At 42.6% G+C, this 20,565-nt stretch overlaps 1 protein-coding gene across 1 annotated transcript in view; it reads right to left on the bottom strand.

Moving 5' to 3' along the window:
- Positions 1-1,857: 1,857 nt before the first annotated feature.
- Positions 1,858-20,565, bottom strand: part of trpc5a (transient receptor potential cation channel, subfamily C, member 5a) — a 97,173-nt gene continuing 78,465 nt past the window's right edge. The window contains exons 14-17 of the mRNA XM_053343779.1: positions 19,670-19,879; positions 11,699-11,740; positions 7,112-7,201; positions 1,858-2,886 (exon numbers count right to left, since the gene is read on the bottom strand). Coding sequence (XP_053199754.1) covers positions 1,858-2,886; positions 7,112-7,201; positions 11,699-11,740; positions 19,670-19,879 — 1,371 coding nt within the window. The remainder of the gene's footprint in view (positions 2,887-7,111; positions 7,202-11,698; positions 11,741-19,669; positions 19,880-20,565) is intronic.

Raw genomic sequence — 20,565 nt, 5'->3', positions numbered from 1 at the left:
GAATATCGTAGGCAACTCAAATAGAAGCAAAGACAGTCTTTAGAAACCAGAATAGTCATCGTTATTATTATTAGAAGTCTCTTATTATTATTATTATCGTTATTATTATTACTAGTATAACTGTTATTAGGATAAAATAAAGTTCCTTGGCCCTTGTTGATACAGAGAGAGAGGCTATCGACAGCACAGCGCTGGATCCGTTGCCGTTTTCCCGATTCGTCCCAGTCAAGTTAAATCCATCAAATCCAAAAGTTAAAGGGGAAGTTATTCCGCTTTGTCCTGTGAAATTTCAAAGTAAAAGTCAGTCTTGTTTTCCATTAGGTGTTGGAGTTGAAGTTTTAAGGGTATAGCTCCACCAGGATCCCAGTGGTTTAATATAAATCCCATTTTTATTCCGAAGTTTGGTTTTTAAAGGGAAAAGACAGCTTGACCTCGAACTTTTTGACGATATATATCTCCCCTTCTTGGAAAGTCACTTTGGCTGCTTGTAATTCCGTAATAATCATGCGTGTTTGAATCTCCCCAGAGGAAAGAGGGGAATACATTTTTGAGCTCTCCTTTAAAAAGAACATCTCCTTCTTTGCTCTCTTTTTAGCATGCGAGGGGAAATGGCAGACATTTATGAAGACAGTTTGAGGAGGATTTAGTTCACTTTAGTTCTCCTACACCACATGAAGATGGATGTGGATCTTCCTCTTGAGCTTTTAATCTTTGAAGGTTTAATGAATATAAAACATTAAACATGAAGGCTCAGGAAAAGAGACAGTAGTGAGCATGTGCAGTCGGCAAACTAGTATTAATTCATTATTAAATTAAAATTCTAGGTGAAAATAAAGTCTCGAAAACTGCTCTTATGCTATCTAGCTAGCTAATTAGCAGCTAACGTTTTCTCTCTCTCAGGGAAAGGTTACCATGTTAATTGATTACCACATTTTGAAATGTACTCACTACTGAATACTTAAGGTATACATTTAAATACCAAATAATTTATTACACTTACGTATCTGATCATGAAAAACTACCTTTCTGAATTAATGTGGTCTGATTTTCTCATTTTGAAGTTGTGATACAGTTTCTCAAATTTAGATTATATACTCAAAAGCACATTAGATCTTATAATTGAAGTCAAGTCACAAACATTGAACTACAGCTGCAGTCAATTCATTGTTGGAGACTGTTTGTCAGCATTTGAGTTTGCATCCTGGACTTATGTTTAAGCATTTTAAGCTGCTAGGCAACAACTAAACGATTAGTCAAGAAGCTAATGAAAGTAATCTCAAATTAAATGACTATTAAAATGCTAACCTTCTTAAATGTGAATATTTTTTGGCTCATTTGGTCTTCTGTGATACTAAATTGAATATATTAGTATTGCAGACATTTGAGTTTGACTTTTCACCTTTTTCTGACTTTTTATAAACAACAACAACTAATCGGTTATTTGAGAAAATTATCTTCAGATTGGTCGCTAATGAAAATAATGTTTCGCTGCAGCCTTACTCTGATCATAAGAGACACAAAGTAAAAGCAGCAACCTGAAAATAATTTAAATTTGCACAATTATACTTTTATAATTTAGCTAACGTTAGCTAAACTTGCATTCTTGTGGACATTGACGCGTCTCTTCTGTTCTGAAATCAAGTCAAAGTGTCTTTACAAACGTCTGCCATTTCAGGATCCGAACTCCTTCCATGCTCCGAAAGTGTTTTAAAATCCCAGAATCATCCATCCAGACGAGCTCCAGGTCAGATTTCGTCGGTTTCTCGTCCCCTGCCTCTCTCTCTGTCTCTCTCCCTCCGAATGTGTTCAACCACTTTGCAAACAAACAAAGAAAAACAGTCCGGGTATCCGTCTCTCCTATAGCTGCGTGGTGACCGAGTCCTCTATGACCTCACAGCTGTCCTCTATGACATCATCGCAGGGTCCCACCCACCCGCCCATCATCATCCCCCTGCCGCCTCCTCCTCCTCGGCCCACGCCGCCCTCGCCAGCTCCTCCCACGCCTCCGCCCTGGAAAACGTCCTCGCTGGAGTCCAGGAGGCGTGAGCTGGACTCGGACATGTTGGAAGCACAGTGCAGGGATTGGCAGGGGCACGGGGGCGGGAGGGGCAGCGTGAGGAGCGAGTCCCGCCCGTTCGTTCTCCGCGGCGAGAACGAGGGGTTATTGTTGTCGGCTGAGCGGCCCACCTCGTTCAGATGAGTCTCGCTTCTGGTCACGCCGCTGAGTCCGAAGTCGGAGTGGCTGTGGCTCCCCAGGGGGCGGAGCAACCCGTCGGAGATGGTGTAGGAGGGCGGGGACTGGAGGGGAAGAGGCATGGGAGGGGCTTTGCGTTTGGAGCGTGAGAACAAGTAGGAGAGGCGCTTGAAAGAGTCCGTCTTTGCTCCCGGAGAGGAGAGGCGTTGGAGCCGGCTCCGTGTGCGGGCGAGCGAGGAGGAGAATGAAGTGGAGAACGAGGACGAAGACGGACAAGGGAGGACGGTGGTGGAGGAGGATGGAGGGATGACGGTCGTCTTCAGCCCGTTGCTCTTTGGTTTCCCCTCCTCTTCCTCCTCCTCTACCTGCCCCCATCCGATCCCTTCCTCCATCTCCCCCTCCTCATCCTCTCCTCTCTCTATCCGCGTCATTCCAGAAATGGAGCGAACCAGAGCGGACACTCCGAGCGTCGGCCTGGTGTCATCCTCCAGCGGTGTCATGAAGCTCACGCCCTTCGACTTCCGGCACCCGCCTCCTCCTCCGTCACCCGATTCGCTGTCGTCCTCCGAGGCCATGCCGCCGTCGTCTCTCATCGTCTCGCTGGAGGAGGAGTAGTGTCGCCGGGGAGGACGACGGTTACCGAGGAGATCCATGACCTCGTAGCGGAAACTGGAGATGTCCTGCTTCAACTCCTGGAAACAGAGAGAGGGAGAAAAACTGTGAGCTGTGTTGTTTATTAAACGTCTAAAATGAAAAGTACAGTCTTTATTTGTCCTTTGATTCTTATTTGAAACTACGAGGATGAAAGATTAAAGATAAAACGAGAGAAAAAAGTATCAAAGAAAGTTGAAGCGGAACAAAATCGACACAAAAACAAGAAATCAATCACAGCACTGTATGAAAGGAGATTATAAAAAGAACAGAAATGAACTCAAAGTCTGATTTTCCCTTTTGAAAATGGCCAAACATTTTAATTACACAGAATGTTTCATCTGAAGGATTTAATCTAAAGCTTTGAAAATAAATAAATATCTGATATTTGCGGTGGGAAAACAGAGCAGAAGAGGGTGAGGAGGGGAAGTGGCGAAGAGACGAGACGGATGACCGAATGAGAGGAAGGTGAAACATCCTGTTTGTAGAGGCAGAGGGGTGAAGAGGAGGGTAAGGACTTGGTGAAGAGAGAGAGATCGAGTTCAAGAGACAAACAAATAGAGAGATAGAGAGAGAGAGAGAGCGAGACAGAGAGGATGAGTGGAGGAAGTGAGAGAAACATGCGACTGAAGAGGGAGGGCTCGGTCGAGATCGGCGTTCAATCGCTTTATCTAAATGAATAAATAGTTCACTTAACCCTCCTGTTGTCCTCGAGTCAAGGAAGGAAGGAAGGGAAGAAGGAGGAAGGAAAGGAGGGAGGGAGGGAGGGAGGAAGGAAAGAAAGAGAAGAAGGGAGGGAGGGAAGAAGGGAGGAAAGAAAAGGAGGGAAGGAAGGGAGGAAAGAAAGAGGAAGGAAAGAAAGAGAAGGTTGGAGGAAAGAAAAAAGGAAAGGAGGAAAGAAGGAAGGGAGGGGAGGAAAGAAAGAGAGAAGGAGGGAAGAAAGAGGGATGGAACAAGAAAAGGAGGAATGAAGGGAGGAAGAAGGAAGGAAAGGATGGAGGGAAAGGAGGAAGGGAGGAAGGAAGGAAGGAAAGAAAGAAAGAGAGAAGGAGGGAGGAAGGACAGATGGAAGGAAGGAACAGTCAAAACGGACGGGGTCAATTTGACCCGGGAGGACGACAGGAAGGTTAATATATCAAAGTTAAACCCTTTTATCCTTTAATGGGTTAAAATGACTGTAGAGCATCCTAGAAATAAATATTCTTGATGAGGAAATGCACCAATTTTACATTTAAAAGTCTATTTAAAGGTGTTTAGCACTACAATATACATAAAAAAGTTTCTCTAAAATGAAAATAACATGAGGTAGTTGAGTTAGAAAGAAGTAAGGATACCAGACTTCTGTCTACCAAACATACATGAAGATAAAAACACTAAAAAAATAACATAAAACACATCAGACATTGTAGACTTTGAGCTAATTTTCTGCTTTTTCCCTCATATCTTGATCTCACTTCTTTAATGAACTAATTTGGGTTATCCTTATGAAAAAATATAGTTTTAATTGTGTATTTGTGACCAAAAATACAAAACAAATATCAGTATCAGCCGGGCTCCAATCACAGTAATCGATAGTGAAACCCTCCCTGAGCTACAGCCCGTTATGATCGTCTCTGCCTTTTATTTCTCTTGCTCTAAATCTTGCAGGAATATAAACAACATGATCTGTCGTCAGTGGTTTCCTCAAAGGAGAACATGTAGAACTGAGTGATTCTCAACCAGCCGTGCAGTCGTGTTTCTTTAGCTGCTCAGTGATGAAGCCAACTAGGGACGTTTTTATTTTCACTCAGTTTATGTGCTTGAATTCAGCCAGGTTTTTTTTGGTTTTTTTTTTTTTACAGAGAATGAACTAAAAATACCAACATAGACTTTCACTGCTCACCTCTAACACACTGAACTATGAGATAAATAACTTAAAGGGGACATATTAAACAGGTTTAACCATCCTGTTGTCCTTGAGTCAAGGGAGGAAGAAGGAAGGAAAGGAGCAAGGAAGGAAGGAAAGGAGGGAGGAAGAGAGGAAGGGAAGAAGGAAGGAAAGGAGGGAGGAAGGAAAGGAAAGAAGGAAGGTAGGAGGGAGGGGGGGAAGAAGGACAGAGGAAAGAAGGAAGGGAGGGGGAGGAAAGAGAAGGAGGAAGGAAGGAAGGAAGGGAAGGAGGGAGGAAGGAAGGAAAGGAGGGAGGAAGGAAAGGAAAGAAGGAAGGTAGGAGGGAGGGGGGAAAGAAGGACAGAGGGAGGGAGGTAGGGGGAGGAAAGAGAGAACGAGGAAGGGAGGGAAGAAGGAAGGAAGAGGAAGGAAGGACAGAGGGAAGGAAGGTCGTAGGGAGGGAGGAAAGAAGAACAAAGGAAGGAAGGAAGGAAGGAAGGAAGGAGGGAACAGTCAAAACAGACGGGGTCAATTTGACCCGAGAGGACGACAGGAAGGTTAAAGAGACAGGAGCTAAAACTGAGGAGCTGCATAAAGAGCCAGGATAAGATAAAAAAATCTTACATAAAACCATGTAAATATATTCCAGCTCCAGAATATAAAGTATAAACCTTTCCTGTCCTCTTTAAACTCTCTAACAGGAGAATCATGTTGTTCTTTAAAATATCATCACAAGTTACTCCATCTTTTATTTTTTGTTTCCTTTCCCTCCAGATCCGCCACATGGGATCCAAAATCCAGCAAATGTGTCTTTTATTCCTCAGACAATAAAACACACACACACACACACACACACACACACACACACACACGAGCACTCTCAGGGTGTGAAAGTGATTCAGCTCGATGTGCACCTGATGTTGTTTTTGCAATGAAACCCCCCCGCCCCGCCCTCCCTCCCCAAAGGAACTTTCCACTTCAAAGACTAAGCTGGGCTCCAGAGGCATCATGGGAAACAGACTCGGGGAGCGGTAAAACAAAAAAACAACGCTCCAAAATATTTCACTGCTGCAGAGGATTTTGGGGAAAAAAAAACAAACCTTAGAGGATTATCAACTCTTAAACTGTTGATATTGATCAGAGGTGTAGATTTTGGGGGGGGGGGGGGGGGGGGGGGGGGAGAGTTAGAGAGAGAGAGAGAGAGATAGAGAGAGTTAATGAGAGAGAGAGAGAGAGAGTTAATGAGAGAGAGAGAGAGTTAGATAGATAGATAGAGAGAGAGAGAGAGAGAGAGAGAGAGAGAGAGAGAGGGAGAGAGAGAGGGAGAGAAAGAGAGAGACAGAGTGAGAGAGAGAGTTACAGAGAGAGAGACAGAGTGAGAGAGAGAGAGAGAGAGAGAGTTAGATAGAGATAGGGAGGGAGAGAGAGAGAGAGAGAGAGGCGGAAGCTTTGGAGCTGGCAGGTGGTGTAGTTATTAAAAATCCTTTAATCTTTTTTTTATATATCTTTTTGAAGCGATGGAGAACAACTCTGCCTTTGGTATCGATAAAAGTCTGTTTGTTCATTTCAGTGTAAACACAAACAATAAAGAGTCTCTGCTGGTCACCTGACTGAGCTCTGCAGGACGAGCCCTGCAGGACGAGCTCTGCAGGGCATCAAACCACAACACTGATGAGATTTACTGAAAAACTATAAAGTTAATTCATTTTTGTACTTTTTTTCATAGTTTAACCTTCGTATCGTCCTCCCGGGTCAAATTGACCCCGTCTCTCTTTTGACTATTCCTTCCTTCCTTCCTTCCTCCCTATTTCCTTGCTCCCTCCTCCTTCCATACTTCTTTCCTCACTTATATCCTTCCTTCCTTCTGTCTTTCCTTCCTTCCTTCCATATATCCTTCTTTTCTTTCCTTCCTTCTGCCCTTCTTTCCTTCCATCTATCCTTCTTTTCCTTCCTTCCTTCTGTTCTTCTTTCCTTCCTTCCTTCCCCTTTTCCTCCCTCCTTCCTCCCTTCCTTGTCTCCTTCCTCTTTTCCTCCCTCCCTCCTTTCTTCCTTCCACCTTTCCTTCCTTCCTACCTCCCTTCCTTCTTTCATTCCTCCCTTCTTTCTCTCCTTACTGCCTTCCTCTTTTCCTCCCTCCCTCCTTACTCCTTTACTTTCTCATTCCTTCCTTCCTTCCTTAGTCCTTCGTTGACCTGAGGACAACAGGAGGGTTTAGCAGAAACACTGTAATAGAGACCAAAAAAAGCTTCAGATAAACTGCTATCAAATATTAATAGTAGATTTTTGGATGTCTTTGTTGCTGTTTTTTGTGCTTGCTTGATTCATTTTGCAGCCGTCACCATGACAACAGCAGCACACCCCCCCCCCCCTCCCTCTCGTGTTTTTTAAAAAGCACCCACCTTGAAGTTCTCCTCTGTCAGTCCCTCGTCCGTCTTGGCGCTGCGTATCATGGCCGCCACGTACCTCTTCACCAGGCTCCGGATGACTTCCTGTTGAAGACAGTCACCATGGTTACTGCACACGCTCACTTACTCGCCCTGTTCATACTGACCATTAAAACAATGTAAAGTGATAGATGCTAAAATCCACAGTCCTCGTTTATCTGAAGTTTATCTGACTTATTGTCTGAGTCTGAAATCACTCCTTATTTACTACCTAAGTCAGGGGGGTCAAACATGCGGCCCGTGGGCCAGAACCGGCCCGCCGAGGGGTCCCATTCGGCCCACTGTCCTTCCTGTCTTTTTTTCCTTCCTTCCACCTGTCCTTTCTTCCTTGTCCTCATCTTTCCTTCTCACCTTCCTTCCATTTGTCCTTCCTTCCTTTCTGCCTACCTTCTTTTCCTTCCTTCCTTCCACCTGTCCTTTCTTCCTTCTCCTTGTCTTTCCTTCTCACCTTCCTTCCATCCATCCTCCCTTCCTTCCATCTTTCCTTCCTTCCACCCATCCTTCCTTCTTTCCTCCCCGTCTTCTTTTCCTTCCTTCCACCATCCTTCCATCTTTCCTTCCTTCATTCCTTTCTCCCTTTCATCTTTCCTCCCTGTCTTCTTTTCTAACCTTTCCTTTCTTTCTTCCTTCCTCACTTTTATTCTTCCCTTCCTTCCACCTGTCCTTCCTTCCTTTCATCTTTCCTTCCTGTCTTCTTTTCCTTCCTTCCATCTTTCCTTCCTTCATTCCTTTCTCCTTTTCATCTTTCCTCCCTGTCTTCTTTTCTAACCTTTCCTTTCTTTCTTCCTTCCTCACTTTTATTCTGTCCTTCCTTCCACCTGTCCTTCCTTCCTTCCTTCTCACTTGACAGCTACAGCTGCTAAATCATGACGCTCAGTGTCAGAAAAGTTTATAAGTAAGAGTAAGAAATCAGATGCTGGACCAAATGACGAAAGATCAACTGAATAGTCGCCTTCTTAAAATCTGACCTCCTGACTGTCTGACATCCTGGTGACCTATTTATAGAGTGTATTATACAGTGAGGGAGTAGTGAAGTAGTGAATTAGTGAATAAGGGAGTGATTTCTGACACAGCCATTGTATTTATTATATTCTACTTACCGCCACTGCAGCAGCAATCGATTTTTGTAATTTATATTCACTTTACTTGCGGGTCTTGAACTGCTGCCATCTTTGGTTTTTCACTCACTGATTCAATGTGGTCGGAGTGTGTGTGCTTTTTTTTTTTTTTTTTTTGGGTGCTTGAAGCTGGTGGATTTTTATTTACTATGCTCGTTATTGTCACTGTTTATTACATCTCTGTGTAATCGGAGTGTGTGTGTTTGATGCCTGCTGTAGACACAAATCCCCCTCAGGATAATAATGGATTATTCAGTATCACTATTTAAATTATTAAACAGTAAAATGCTTTTTGTCATTTTTTGTCTTGTTTCATTATTTGAAAATGGAGTCGCAGAATTATGGATCTGGCTTATAAACTTATAAAAGGACATTTTTAGGACTTTGCAGGCCCAGTGTTGCTACAGTATATAAATAATCATTGCTATCTTTATTAAACTCTAATCTGATTGACTGGGACTATATTTCTATATATTATTTCTTTTTAGGGATGTTACAACCACCCATCAGTCTGTGTATTTATTGTAATATATAGAATCCTTCTTTCCTTCCTTCCTTCCATCCTTACTTCCTTCCTTCTGTCCTTCTTTCCTTCCTTCCTTCCATCTATCCTTCTTTCCTTCCTTCTATCCTTCTTTCCTTCCTTCTGTCCTTCTTTTCCTTCCTTCCATCTATCCTTCTTTTCCTTCCTTCCTTCCTTCCATCTATCCTTCCTTCTTTCCTTCCCTCTGTCCTTCTTTCCTTCCTTCCTTCTATCTATCCTTCTCTATTTATCCTTCTTTTCCTTCCTTCCTTCCTTCTGTCCTTCTTTTTCTTCCTTCCTTCTCTCCTTTACTTCCTCCCTCCTTCCTTCCTTTTCTCCTTCCTCTTTTCCTCCCTCCCTCCCTTCTTTCTTCCTTCCACCTTTCCTTCCTTCCTCCCTTCCTTCTCTCCTTACTGCCTTCCTCTTTTCCTCCCTCCCTCCTTACTCCTTTACTTCCTCATTTCTTCCTTCCTTCCTTCTGTCCTCCCTTCCGTCCTTCCTTCCTTTTTGTGTATTTTTGCCCACTTTAGGAAAAGTCATCGAATTTCAAAATAAAAGACATTTGGATGTTTTAGCATCTGTCAAAATGGGTCAAATTGGACCTGACCAGTATGAAAAGGTTGAATTTGCTGGTTTATTATAAAAAGTGGGTCCATATTCAACCTGACGCACAACATTTAAATTTTATTGTCTCATTAAGTAATCAGCCAATGAAGCATTTGACCCTTATTGATTTAACGACCAAAAACAAATTTCACCAGCATTTGGTGATCAGTGGGTGGTAATTCAAACCCTTACACACAGAAATACACACACACACACACACACACACACACACACACACACACACACACACACACTGCATCCTCCCACAGTCAACACCTGTGACTGCCAAACAGGACGGTCTGGCATGCTGTCACTCTCCGCCTCTGCCAAACACACACACACACACACACACACACACACACACACACAGAGTCCGTTATAAGTGAAGGACAGATTCCTACAACAATCCTTAAAAACATGGACGAATATCAAAATAACAATCGCCGCTGCCAAAACACAAAAGTACTGGCGTTCCTGCGTTTTGTCGTCGCTGCCAGAGCTGAGGTGTCAAAATACAAGAGATCGGTCTCGGATGATTTGATGTACAAATTCCTACAAAAAAAAAACAAAAAAATAACCCAAAAGCTGGACATCAAAATGACGGTCACGGCTGCCAAATACAGTACACTGTTTTTTGTTTTCTTATGAAGACAAATGATGAGGAGTTTGTAAAAAAGTGCTTTCTCCCACTTTAACTTCTATTAAAGGACAGCTTTTTTTTTTAAGACTCTAAAAATACCCCAAAAACGGAAATAAAAGTTCTCACTTTCAATGCTGAGAGCACATCCGCTTACTTCCTGCTGATAAAAAGCAGGTTTTAAATTCCTCTAATGAAGCTAAAGACATAAAAAAGTAGTTATAAGATACATAAAGTTGCTTTTGAAAAGATTTAATTAAAGCATCTGAGTTTAATTGACTCTATTAGTTAACTTTGACCTGATTTCAAAAGTCCAACTTTACCCAACGAGGCAGCTGGAGTCATGAGATCACAAGAGACTCCATCTTCTCGGGTTTCAAGTTACTCGTTTGTGAATGAACCACCGAGGGTTTGGACCAACTTAAAGTGATGGTTCGGCGTAATTTCGACCTAGCATCATATGCACCATGAGGTCCATCTAAACACCACCTCAACGGTTCCTTTTTATTTGGTCGGAAATTAGTGGAGTTAGAGCTATCAGCTGAATGTCTTAGTACAGGCGCTAACGGGACCAGCAGTGTATCTGGTAAAAGGAGTAAAAGCCATCAGGTAAGTGTTATTTTAATAAACTCCTGGTGTAATGCATCGATTTATGAGTAAAGAGCCTATTTGTACTACTGTTGAAGTTTGATAACAATCCAGGCATTATTAGTGGGGTCCTTTACCAGATACACTGGTGGCCCCGTTAGCGCCTGTACTAAGCCGTTCGGCTGATAGCTCTAACTCCACTATTTTCCGACCAAATGAAAATGAACGGCTAGATAGACCTCATGGTGCATATGACACTAGGTCGAAATTACACCGAACCATCAATTTAAACCCCTGCAGGACTCTGACACACACACACACACATTTATATCTTTGTGAGGACATTTACTGGCATTGTGCATCTCAAGCCTCGAACACTAACCTGAACTATCACAACTAAAGGCCTAAATCGAACCCGAACCCTAAACTGAACCTAAATTCTTACCTTAACCTTAAAACTGTGTCTTAAAGGGATAGTTCGGGTTTTTTGACATGAAGCTGTATGACATCCTCACCATCAGTGTCGTGCATCAACAGTGGCTTTTCTCCCACTGCGTCCTGTGAGTGGAGTTCTGGCCCGCTTTCGGTGTTGAAGAAAGTAGTTCCGGCTACTTTCTGGGGTCACAAAGCTGTAAGCAGGCGGCAGCACGCAGTGATATGAAGGGAGGGAAAATAGTGCCAGGTGCTTGTGAGGTCTGACTTTTTTTATGGACGATTTTGTGATGCAAATGTATTTACTCTTTTGAACATATATTGTTTTTTGAAGCAAAACGCTTTATCTTTGTGACCCCAGAAACTAGCCGGAACTACTTTCTTCAACACCGAAAGCGGGCCAGAACTCAAGGAAGGACACAGCGGGGGTAAAGCCACTGCTGATGCACGACACTGATGGTGAGGATGTCAAACCACTTTATGTCAAAAAACCCGAACTATCCCTTTAACCCCTAAATTGCCTTTTTGAAGTTGTGAAAATGTCGTCACATGCAGGTTTAACTGAAATGAGTTAGAAAGACATGCAGACTTCAACACAAACACACACACAAACATGAAGCTGTGATGGCTGTACAGACCTGGTAATGCTGATTTTGTATCAGACTGTCAGCGTGACGTTCCTGCAAAAAACAAAAAAAGAAAAAAAAAAGAGAAGCGATCATGTTAAACACATTCATCACCACATCGCCCCCCATCTGTCCCTGTTTTTCCCATCATCCATCCGTCCGTCTTCTCTTTAATCTTTTTTTTTTCTACACTTCCCCCGTACATTTATCTTTCTTTTTCCTCTCAGCCCAGCCTGACTAAAAAACACTTCAAAATGAAACCACATTTTTTAAATTTAAAATAGCGGTGCCCCTTCTCTTGAGAAATGATTAATATAGCAAGAAACTAAAACACACAAAAAAAAAAAAGAGAGAGAGAGCAGGTAATGAATTGCCTTTGGCGGACAGAGTGACACATTTACAGCCTAAATCTTCCATACTGCGGAGATGTTGAATAATGAATCTCAGTTAATCACCTTCCCTCCTGCACTCACAGTGGATATATACCATTTTTGGGAGAGAGAGAGAACTTCTGCTTTTCATTTACATTTTAAGCCTTCAGCTCAGAGGTGTCAAACTCATTTTCATTCAAGGGCCACATTCAGCCCAAGTTGATCTGATGTGGGCCGGATCATTAAGAAGATGGAAGGAAGGAAGGAAGGGAGGAAGGGAGGAAGGGAGGAAGGAAGGAAGGAAGGAAGCAAGGAAGGAAAAGAAGACAGGAAGAAAAGATGAAAGAAAGGGAAGAAAGACAGGTGGATGGAAAAAAGAGAAGAAAGGAAAGAAGGAAGGAAGGAAGGCAGGAAGGAAGGAAGGAAGGAGACAGGACGGAAATATGGAAGTATGGAAGGATAGATGGAAGAAAAGAAGGAAGTAGGAAAAGAAGACAGGACGGAAATATGGAAGTAAGGAAGGATAGATGGAAGAAAAGAAGGAAGTAGGAAAAGAAGACAGGACGAAAATATGGAAGTAAGGAAGGATAGATGGAAGAAAAGAAGGAAAAGAAGACAGCAAAGAAAGATGGAAGGAAGGAAGGAAGGAAGGAAATAAGGAAAAAAGACAGGAAGGAAGGAAGGAAGGAAGACCGGAAGGACAGTGGGCCGGATTGGACCCCTTGGCGGGCCAGTTCTGGCCCACGGGCCGCATGTTTGACACCCCTGCTTTAGCTATACCCGCTTTCATCTGACAGACAGAGGACGAGCAGAAATGTATCTTCGCTCTCTTCTCACTTCATCCAACGACGGAGCCGATTGAATCAAGTGTACAGAGAGAGAGAGAGAGAGAGAGCACTCCAGGTTATATTTAGAGACCCACTGTAGCATCGGAGCGGACCGTATATTATTCATTGATTTATTTTTTATTTCCACTCTTTTAAACAATTCCTGTGTTTAGTGACGCAAAGGGAGAGGAGAGTGCTGTTCATGCAGTATTTATCGGAGCGACGGTTCTTCACAGAGACGGAGAATAAAAAGGTGAAAATAAAGAGAAACAGATGTGACACACGTGAGCATTAAAGTGTTAAACCTTCCTGTCGTTCTCCTGATCCTATGTGTTTGACTGTTCCTTCTTTCCGTCTGTCCTCCCTCCTTCTCTTTCCTTCCTTCCTCTCTCTTTCCTCCCTTCCTTTTTAAAGTATATATTTTTTTGGGCTTTTTGCCTTTACTGGACAGGTTAGTAGAGATGGACAGGAAACAGGAGGCAGAGAGGGGGGCAATGACACGCAGGAGAGGACCGCTCAGTGCGGGATTCGAACCGGGGTCGCCTGCAGCGAGGACTACAGCCTCAACACATGTGGCAGGCGCTCCTCCCACTGAGCTAAACTCCGCCACTCTCACTTCCTTCTTTATTACCTTTTCTTCCCTCCTTCTTTCCTTCCTTCCCTCGTCCTCCCTTCTGCCTTCCTCCTTCATTCCTCCCTCCCTTCCTCCTTTCCTTCCCCCTTCCTCCCTCCCTCACTTTTGTGAAAAAGCAGGGTATGCATTAGGGCGTGGCTACGTCCTGATTGACAGGTTGATGGCCCAATGTCCTCAAGATCCAGCCCTCGTAACCATAGCAACCTCCCCGCTCCGCCTCATGCCCATATAAGTAGAATCCGTGTTTTAATTTTTCCCAGCATGCACCTGAAATTTTCAAGATGGCGCTGCCCAGATCCGAAACTATTGGCTTCAGAGCAGCAGTCCACAAACCAATGGGTGACGTCACGGATGTTACGTCCATTTCTTTTATACAGTCTATGAAAAATCCTCCAGTCCTCCTTCTGCACAAAAATGTATTTAAAAGTTTATTTGAAGCTAATATGAAGCGTCACAGTGTGTCACATCAGATCAACATCTTTTCAAAGTCATTTTAGTGTCAAAAGTCAGAAAAACATCAACCATCCAGGCACAAAAGGGGGATTAAAAAGACCATAGTTATAAGTTAGTCAGATAATATCCACTTTATTTGACTAACTCATGATGGTTGAAGCCTCATATCATCATCATCATCATCATCATCATCAAGGTGAAGGTAATTTTATTCACATGTATAATAAACACATACAGTAGAATGAAATTACATCTCTCAGGACCAGGATGCAAAAATATGACAAAATAGCAAGAAACACATGAGGACAATAAAAAGACAATCTGGTGCTACGCTTATAAGCTAAAAACAAACCTTATGGTCTTTACAGTTTTACTCCTTCATGAATCATTTATTATTCTTTACAATGGTTAGGGGTGTTTACTTTTTCCTCTCTTGTGTTGCTCTGATGATTTATGGAAGCCCCGAAAGGCAAGTGAGATGATATATTGTTTTTTCCTGTTTTTCTGTAGATCTGATTTCTAAAGTTTGATCTAAATACTTTTTCCTCTCTCTTGTGTGTTTATGACCTTTGATCAATTTTCTAGTTTTTTTTGTTGAACACATGTCGAAAAATACAATTGTCAAAATGATTCATTTCCCCCGTTGTCATAGCTTTTAAAACATGAATACATAATTAACTCTTCTTCAGTTGTAAACACAGACTTTAGATCAGGGGTGTCAAACATGCGGCCCGTGGGCCAGAACTGGCCCGCCAAGGGGTCCAATCCGGCCCACTTTCCTTTCTGTCTTTTTTCCTTCTTTCTTATCTTCCTTCCTTCCTTTTGACTTCTCTTCTCTTCCTTCCTTCCTTCGTACCTGTCTTTTCCTTCTTTCCTTCCATCTGTTCTTCCTTCCTTCCATATTTCCTTCCTTTCTTCCTTCCTTCCTTCTTGACTTCTCTTCCTTCCTTCCTTCCTTCCATCTTTCATACCGGTCTTCTTTTCCTTCCTTCCTTCCTTCCTTCTTTCTTTTCTTTCTTCCTTCCTTCCTACCTTCGTAGCTGTCTTCTTTTCCTTCTTTCCTTCCATCTGTTCTTCCTTCCTTCCTTCCATATTTCCTTCCTTCTTGACTTCTCTTCTTTCCTTCCTTCCATCTTTCGTACCCGTCTTCTTTTCCTTCCTTCCTTCCATCTGTTCTTCCTTCCTTCCATATTTCTTTCCTTCCATATTTCTTTCCTTCCTTCCTTCCTTCCTTCTTGACTTCTCTTCCTTCCTTCCTTCCTTCCATCTTTTTAATGATCCGGCTCACATCAGATCAAATTGAGCTGTATGTGGCCCTTGAATGAAGATGAGTTTGACACCTCTGCTTTAGATCAAACTTATAAATTGGATCACCGGGTAAAAAAATTAAAGCTCACTTTCCTTTCAGAACTTAGAGATTTACGTCTTTCATGATGATTTCTCTTTTTTCCTTCCTAAGTGCTGCTATCCAAGCCCTCAAAGTTTGATAAGAGGCCTTTTAAATCATGAAGACTGATTTCTCTGAGACAAAGGTAGGCGGTAAAGAGACTCTTCATCAGTTACAGAGACGAATGCTGACAAACTTTTACTTACAGCACATTCGCCTCCTTCTCAATGTTTCCTAAAGACAAAGTCGTTAAAGTCAAAAGTTGGAAATTCTGGTTTTTAAACTTCCATCAATTTCTGACTTAACCTTCGTGTCATCCTCCGGGTCACATTGACCCCGTCTGTTTTGACTGTTCCTCCCTTCCTCCTTTCCTTCCGTCTGTCCTTCCTCCATCCCTCCATCTCTCTTTCTTCCCTTCCTTCTTTCCTTCCTCTCTCTTTCCTCACTTCCTTCCTCCATCCCCCTTTCTTCCTTCCTTCCTTCCTCCCTCCCCCTTCATTTATTCCGTCCTTCCTTCCTTATTCTTCCCTTCCTTCCTTCCTCTCCTACCTCCCTTACTTCTTTTCTTTCCTCCCTTCCTTCCTCCTTCCTTTCCCTTCCTCCCTCCCTACTTTCCTTCTCTCCTTCCCTCCTTCCTCCCTCCTTCCTTACTCCCTGCTTTCCTTCCTTCCTTCCTTCCTCCTTTCCTTATTCCTCCCTCCCTCCTTTCCTTTCCCCCTCCCTTCCTCCCTTCCTTGACAAGAGGACAACAGGAGAGTTAAAGGTGTTTTTTTCTCTCTGATTTTAAGATATATTGACACATTCGTAAGACAAACTCTGCTGATTTTCATCTGTCACACTCACACAGTCATATTTCACCGTATATTCTTCTGTATTTTCTTTCATATTCTCTCTCAACCTTTCACATTTTATTCTGGTTTTCAGTTCAATATTCAATGTTTCACCTCGCTGTCTCCATTTCACTTTCATCATGTTTCACACTCGTCTAAAATCATCCACACTTCTCATTTCTCTCTCTCCGTCTCTCTCTCCCTCCCCATCGCTGCTGTGCGTTAACAAAACACACACATACACACTCATGCTGTTTTTCTGCTTACTTTAACAGCACACACACACACACACACACACACACACACACAAACACACACACTCTCTCCCTTCATCAGATCTCTGCAGCGCTGTGTGGCTCTGTGAACCTATGTGGGCTGGTTGGCTTATATAACTCAGCTGACTGCAGCTGAGGTGAACACGCCAGATGCACTGTGCTCTGTATGTGTGTGTGTGTGTGTATGTGTGTGTGTGTGTGTGTGTGTGAGAAAAAGCCTCGTCACTCTGCGCTGCTTGCTCACAGTCTCTCTCTCTATGCAGATGACTGGATTGTGTGACTTTAAATGTGTTTATCGGGACGTGTTTCTTTCTCCGCTGATGTTCCCTCTCTGCTAACAGACACACAGCTGATGTCCGTCGTCTATCAGCTGTGTTTTGTATTTATAATGTATATAAATATATATATCATGTTCTCCTGTCGTACTGAGCAGGTCGACTGATGAGTCTTTCTGCTCTGATCGATGGTGGATTTGTGATTTTCCAATAACACACTGCACTTTTTTCTTTAATTTTAGTATTTATTATGCACCATGATCCATTATCAGCTAAATTTACTCACATTACATTGTTTCTCAATAAATAAATAAACAATCAGAGTCTTACATAATTAAGGTGAAAACAGCGTCAACAATATAATGATATTAAACCAGAAGCTCAACCAAACAATGTGCTTAAAGTTGAGTTTTAACTGGTTTTACTGGGATTAAATCAGGACTTATATAGTAAGAGAGGGGATATAATGAACTGATGTATTAAAAATATTTACTGTTATTAAAAAGGACAACCTGGGTGGTATTTTCACAGTTCTTCTTCATCATTTATATCATTTATGCTCATATTTTACTCCCTCAAATAACTTGAGACGTGAATTTAACATGAACACGAGATTCAGCCTCAGTCACAATCTTCAGTCTCATTATTTAACCCATTCTTCACTTTTAAGAGGTAAAATTGCAACTGGACTTGCATCCGATATATTCATTGTGCATCCTGCTTGATTTCCTGGGTCATGTTTTCTTTATTTGGAAACTAACTCTCTCTCTGGTTTCAGATTAACTTCTTGCCCTCCTGTGTTCCCCCTCACTGTGATTATCTGCCCCACCCTAATGTGTTGCACCTGTGTCTCATCGTCTCCCATGTCCTAGTGTATTTAGTCTGCGTCCTCCCTTCTTCTTGTCCCAGTTCGTCTTCGTCCCCCGTGACGCCGGCTCCAGCCATTCCCAGTGCAGCCTCATTATTTAACCCATTCTTCACTTTTTAGAGGTAAAATTGTAACTGGACTTGCATCCGATATGTTCATTGTGAGTATACAACTGCAGTAAGTCCAGTGTCTTGTCCTGCTTGACTTCCTGTGTCATGTTTTCTTTATTTAGAAGCTCTAACTCTCTCTCTTGTTTCAGATTAAATGTGTTGAACCTATGTCTCATCGTCTCCCATGTCCTAGTGTATTTAGTCTGCGTCCTCCCTTCTTCTTGTCCCAGTTCGTCTTCGTCCCCCGTGACGCCGGCGCCAGCCATTCCCAATGGTCGTTCGCTCAATGTGCGACTTTAGCCCAGTTTTTTGGAGCTTGCCTCAGCCTGCTGTGTTTGACTGGCTTCTCGTTTTCTCATTTACAGACCCCTTTTTGTCCAAGTAAAGGCACTTAGATTTTTTGAGACCTGAGGCCTTGTGGTACTCAGTTCTTGTCCTTCTGTAGATAAAAGTTGAAGCAAGGACTCTTGAGAGCGTGATTTACTAAATCGAGAGCAGAGAATGTTAAATCAGGAGCATGAAATAGTTATCTTTCTCTCTACAGTTCCCCCTGGGGTCCATCATTTTCTAGGATCCGGGCTTCTCCTCTCCAAGTAAAGAGACTTAGATTCTGATTTCTGACTCATGCATTTGAGTCCTTACCTTCTTTTACTCAGTTCTTGTCATTCAGTCGATCAAAGTAGAAGCAAGGAGTCTTGAGAGCACAAATTATGAGCATGAATTAGTTATTTTTCTCCACAGTCCCTCTCAGGCTCTTTAACTTTCTCTGGGGATTGTCCTGACCTGACTTTCAATCCCAAAACTGAAACGACGGTCAAGAAAAATTTTTAATTCTCGTTTACAGACCCCTTTTAGTCCAAGTAAAGACACTTCGATTTTTGAAACCTGAGGCCTTGTGGTACTCAGTTCTTGTCCTTCTGTAGATAAAAGTTGAAGCAAGGACTCTTGAGAGCGTGATTTACTAAATCGAGAGCAGAGAATATTAAATCAGGAGCATGAAATAGTTATCTTTTTCTCCATAGTTCCCCCTGGGGTCCATCATTTTCTCTGGGTGTTGTCCAAATTTTCTAGAAACCTGGCTTCTCCTCTCCAGTAAAGAGACTTAGATTCGTAGATTTCTTTTAGACCTGTCTTGTGTCTGACTTGTGCGTTTGAGTCCTTACCTTCTTTTACTCAGTTCTTGTCATTCAGTCGATCAAAGTAGAAGCAAATTATGAGCATGAATTACTTATTTTGTCTCCACAGTCCCTCTCAGGCTCTTTAATTTTCTCTGGGGATTGTCCTGACCTGACTTTCAATCCCAAAACTGATACGACGGTCAAGAAAGATTTTTAATCTTCTGCAAATGAGCCAAAGTTCGTCAAACAGCAAAGTTTAATGTTGTCGTAAGGGTTAGCGTTGGAAATTTAGGGCTTACATTGGAAAATATCTGTTCAAAGACTATGTAAACAATATCTGATACATCATTTAAATATAAACTTCAGTACAGTTTGAGTGTTTGATACTAGAAATGTACAATCTTGGACTCTAAGCCAAGTTGTGATTAAACTCTTAAACTCTCCAAACCAACAACATATAATAATAAAATCCCCAACAATAACCATCCTCAGTGACTACACCTCAGTTTGCATGTACTGTAAAGCCTGTGAATCCTCTGGTGACTTGTTAACATGAATATCGGCATATGGCCTTTTAGCCCGGCCGAGCGCTCCTGCAGCTTGTTTGCATGACTGTTCAGTGACGGGCATATGGCCACAACGGCACATTAGTCCACACATGAATAAATAAAACATGCATACACGTTTTATTGTTTTTCGTCCGCAGCTGCTGTTTTGTAGGAAAGCAGAATAATTTAGAGTAATGTGAAATATAACGATGCTTTATATATTAGATTGGATAATGAAGCAACTAAGCTAAGAACGTAAAAAACTAAAAAAGTACAGCGTGGCTTACCGTGAACTCTCGGAGGTTTTCACATTTATGCGTGTCTTCCCCGGGCGGCTGGCCTCTCGAGCACAGCTTGTTGTGGAGCCACATGAGCAGGTACCAGATGGACTTGGGGCTGGGGATGATGTTGAACGGAGGAGGCAGTGTCCCGCCCTCGTCAAAGTAACTCATCCACAGCTTGGTGCGGGCGAACTTCCACTCGATGTCGGCGTGGTCCTGGAGGACGACGATGAGGAAATGACCGTTAGTTAGGTTTTGGGTTAAACTTTGATTAAAACAATGAACGTTATATAAAGTTTCTCTTAGAAGAACTGAACTCTGACATGTGTTCGTCTCAGATTGTCGCCATGTTGATGTTGACGGGCAAAAAGGACATGACTGATCCCAGACCAGGTTAGATTGTTCCACCTGTAGAGATCTGTGACTGCCGTACATTAATGCAATATTCAACATTCAAGACCAAGCACAGATTCTTGTCATGTCTGCACCAGGCTTAAATCTACACCTTCGACATGTGTTGTGCATGTTTGGAAAAGTGCTTTTTCTGCTGTTGAATTTGAAAAAAGACACTTGTGGATGCAAGCATGCATTCATCCTGTATGAGGAAATGTCAAGAATGGTAAATGACAAATAGACTGTACATATATAGGGCTTTTCTAGTCTTTCAACCACTCAAAGCGCTGTGGATGTAGAGCGGTCGTCCTCCAATTGGAAGATTGCCGGTTCGATTCCCGGCTCCTCCAGTCCACATGTCGATGTGTCCTTGGGCAAGACACTTAACCTCTTGTTACTGCGCCAACGGTGTATGAATGAGAATGAATGATTAACTTCCTCATGATGTGCAGGTTGGTACTGCGTGGTCATCAGTGTATGGAGTCGTAAAGACTAGAAAGGCGCAAAAA

The sequence above is a fragment of the Scomber japonicus genome, chromosome 22, assembly GCF_027409825.1.
Source record: "Scomber japonicus isolate fScoJap1 chromosome 22, fScoJap1.pri, whole genome shotgun sequence".
Lineage (NCBI taxonomy): Eukaryota > Metazoa > Chordata > Actinopteri > Scombriformes > Scombridae > Scomber > Scomber japonicus.
Note: the sequence above shows the minus strand (reverse complement) of the source record. Positions and strands in the feature narration are given on the sequence as shown.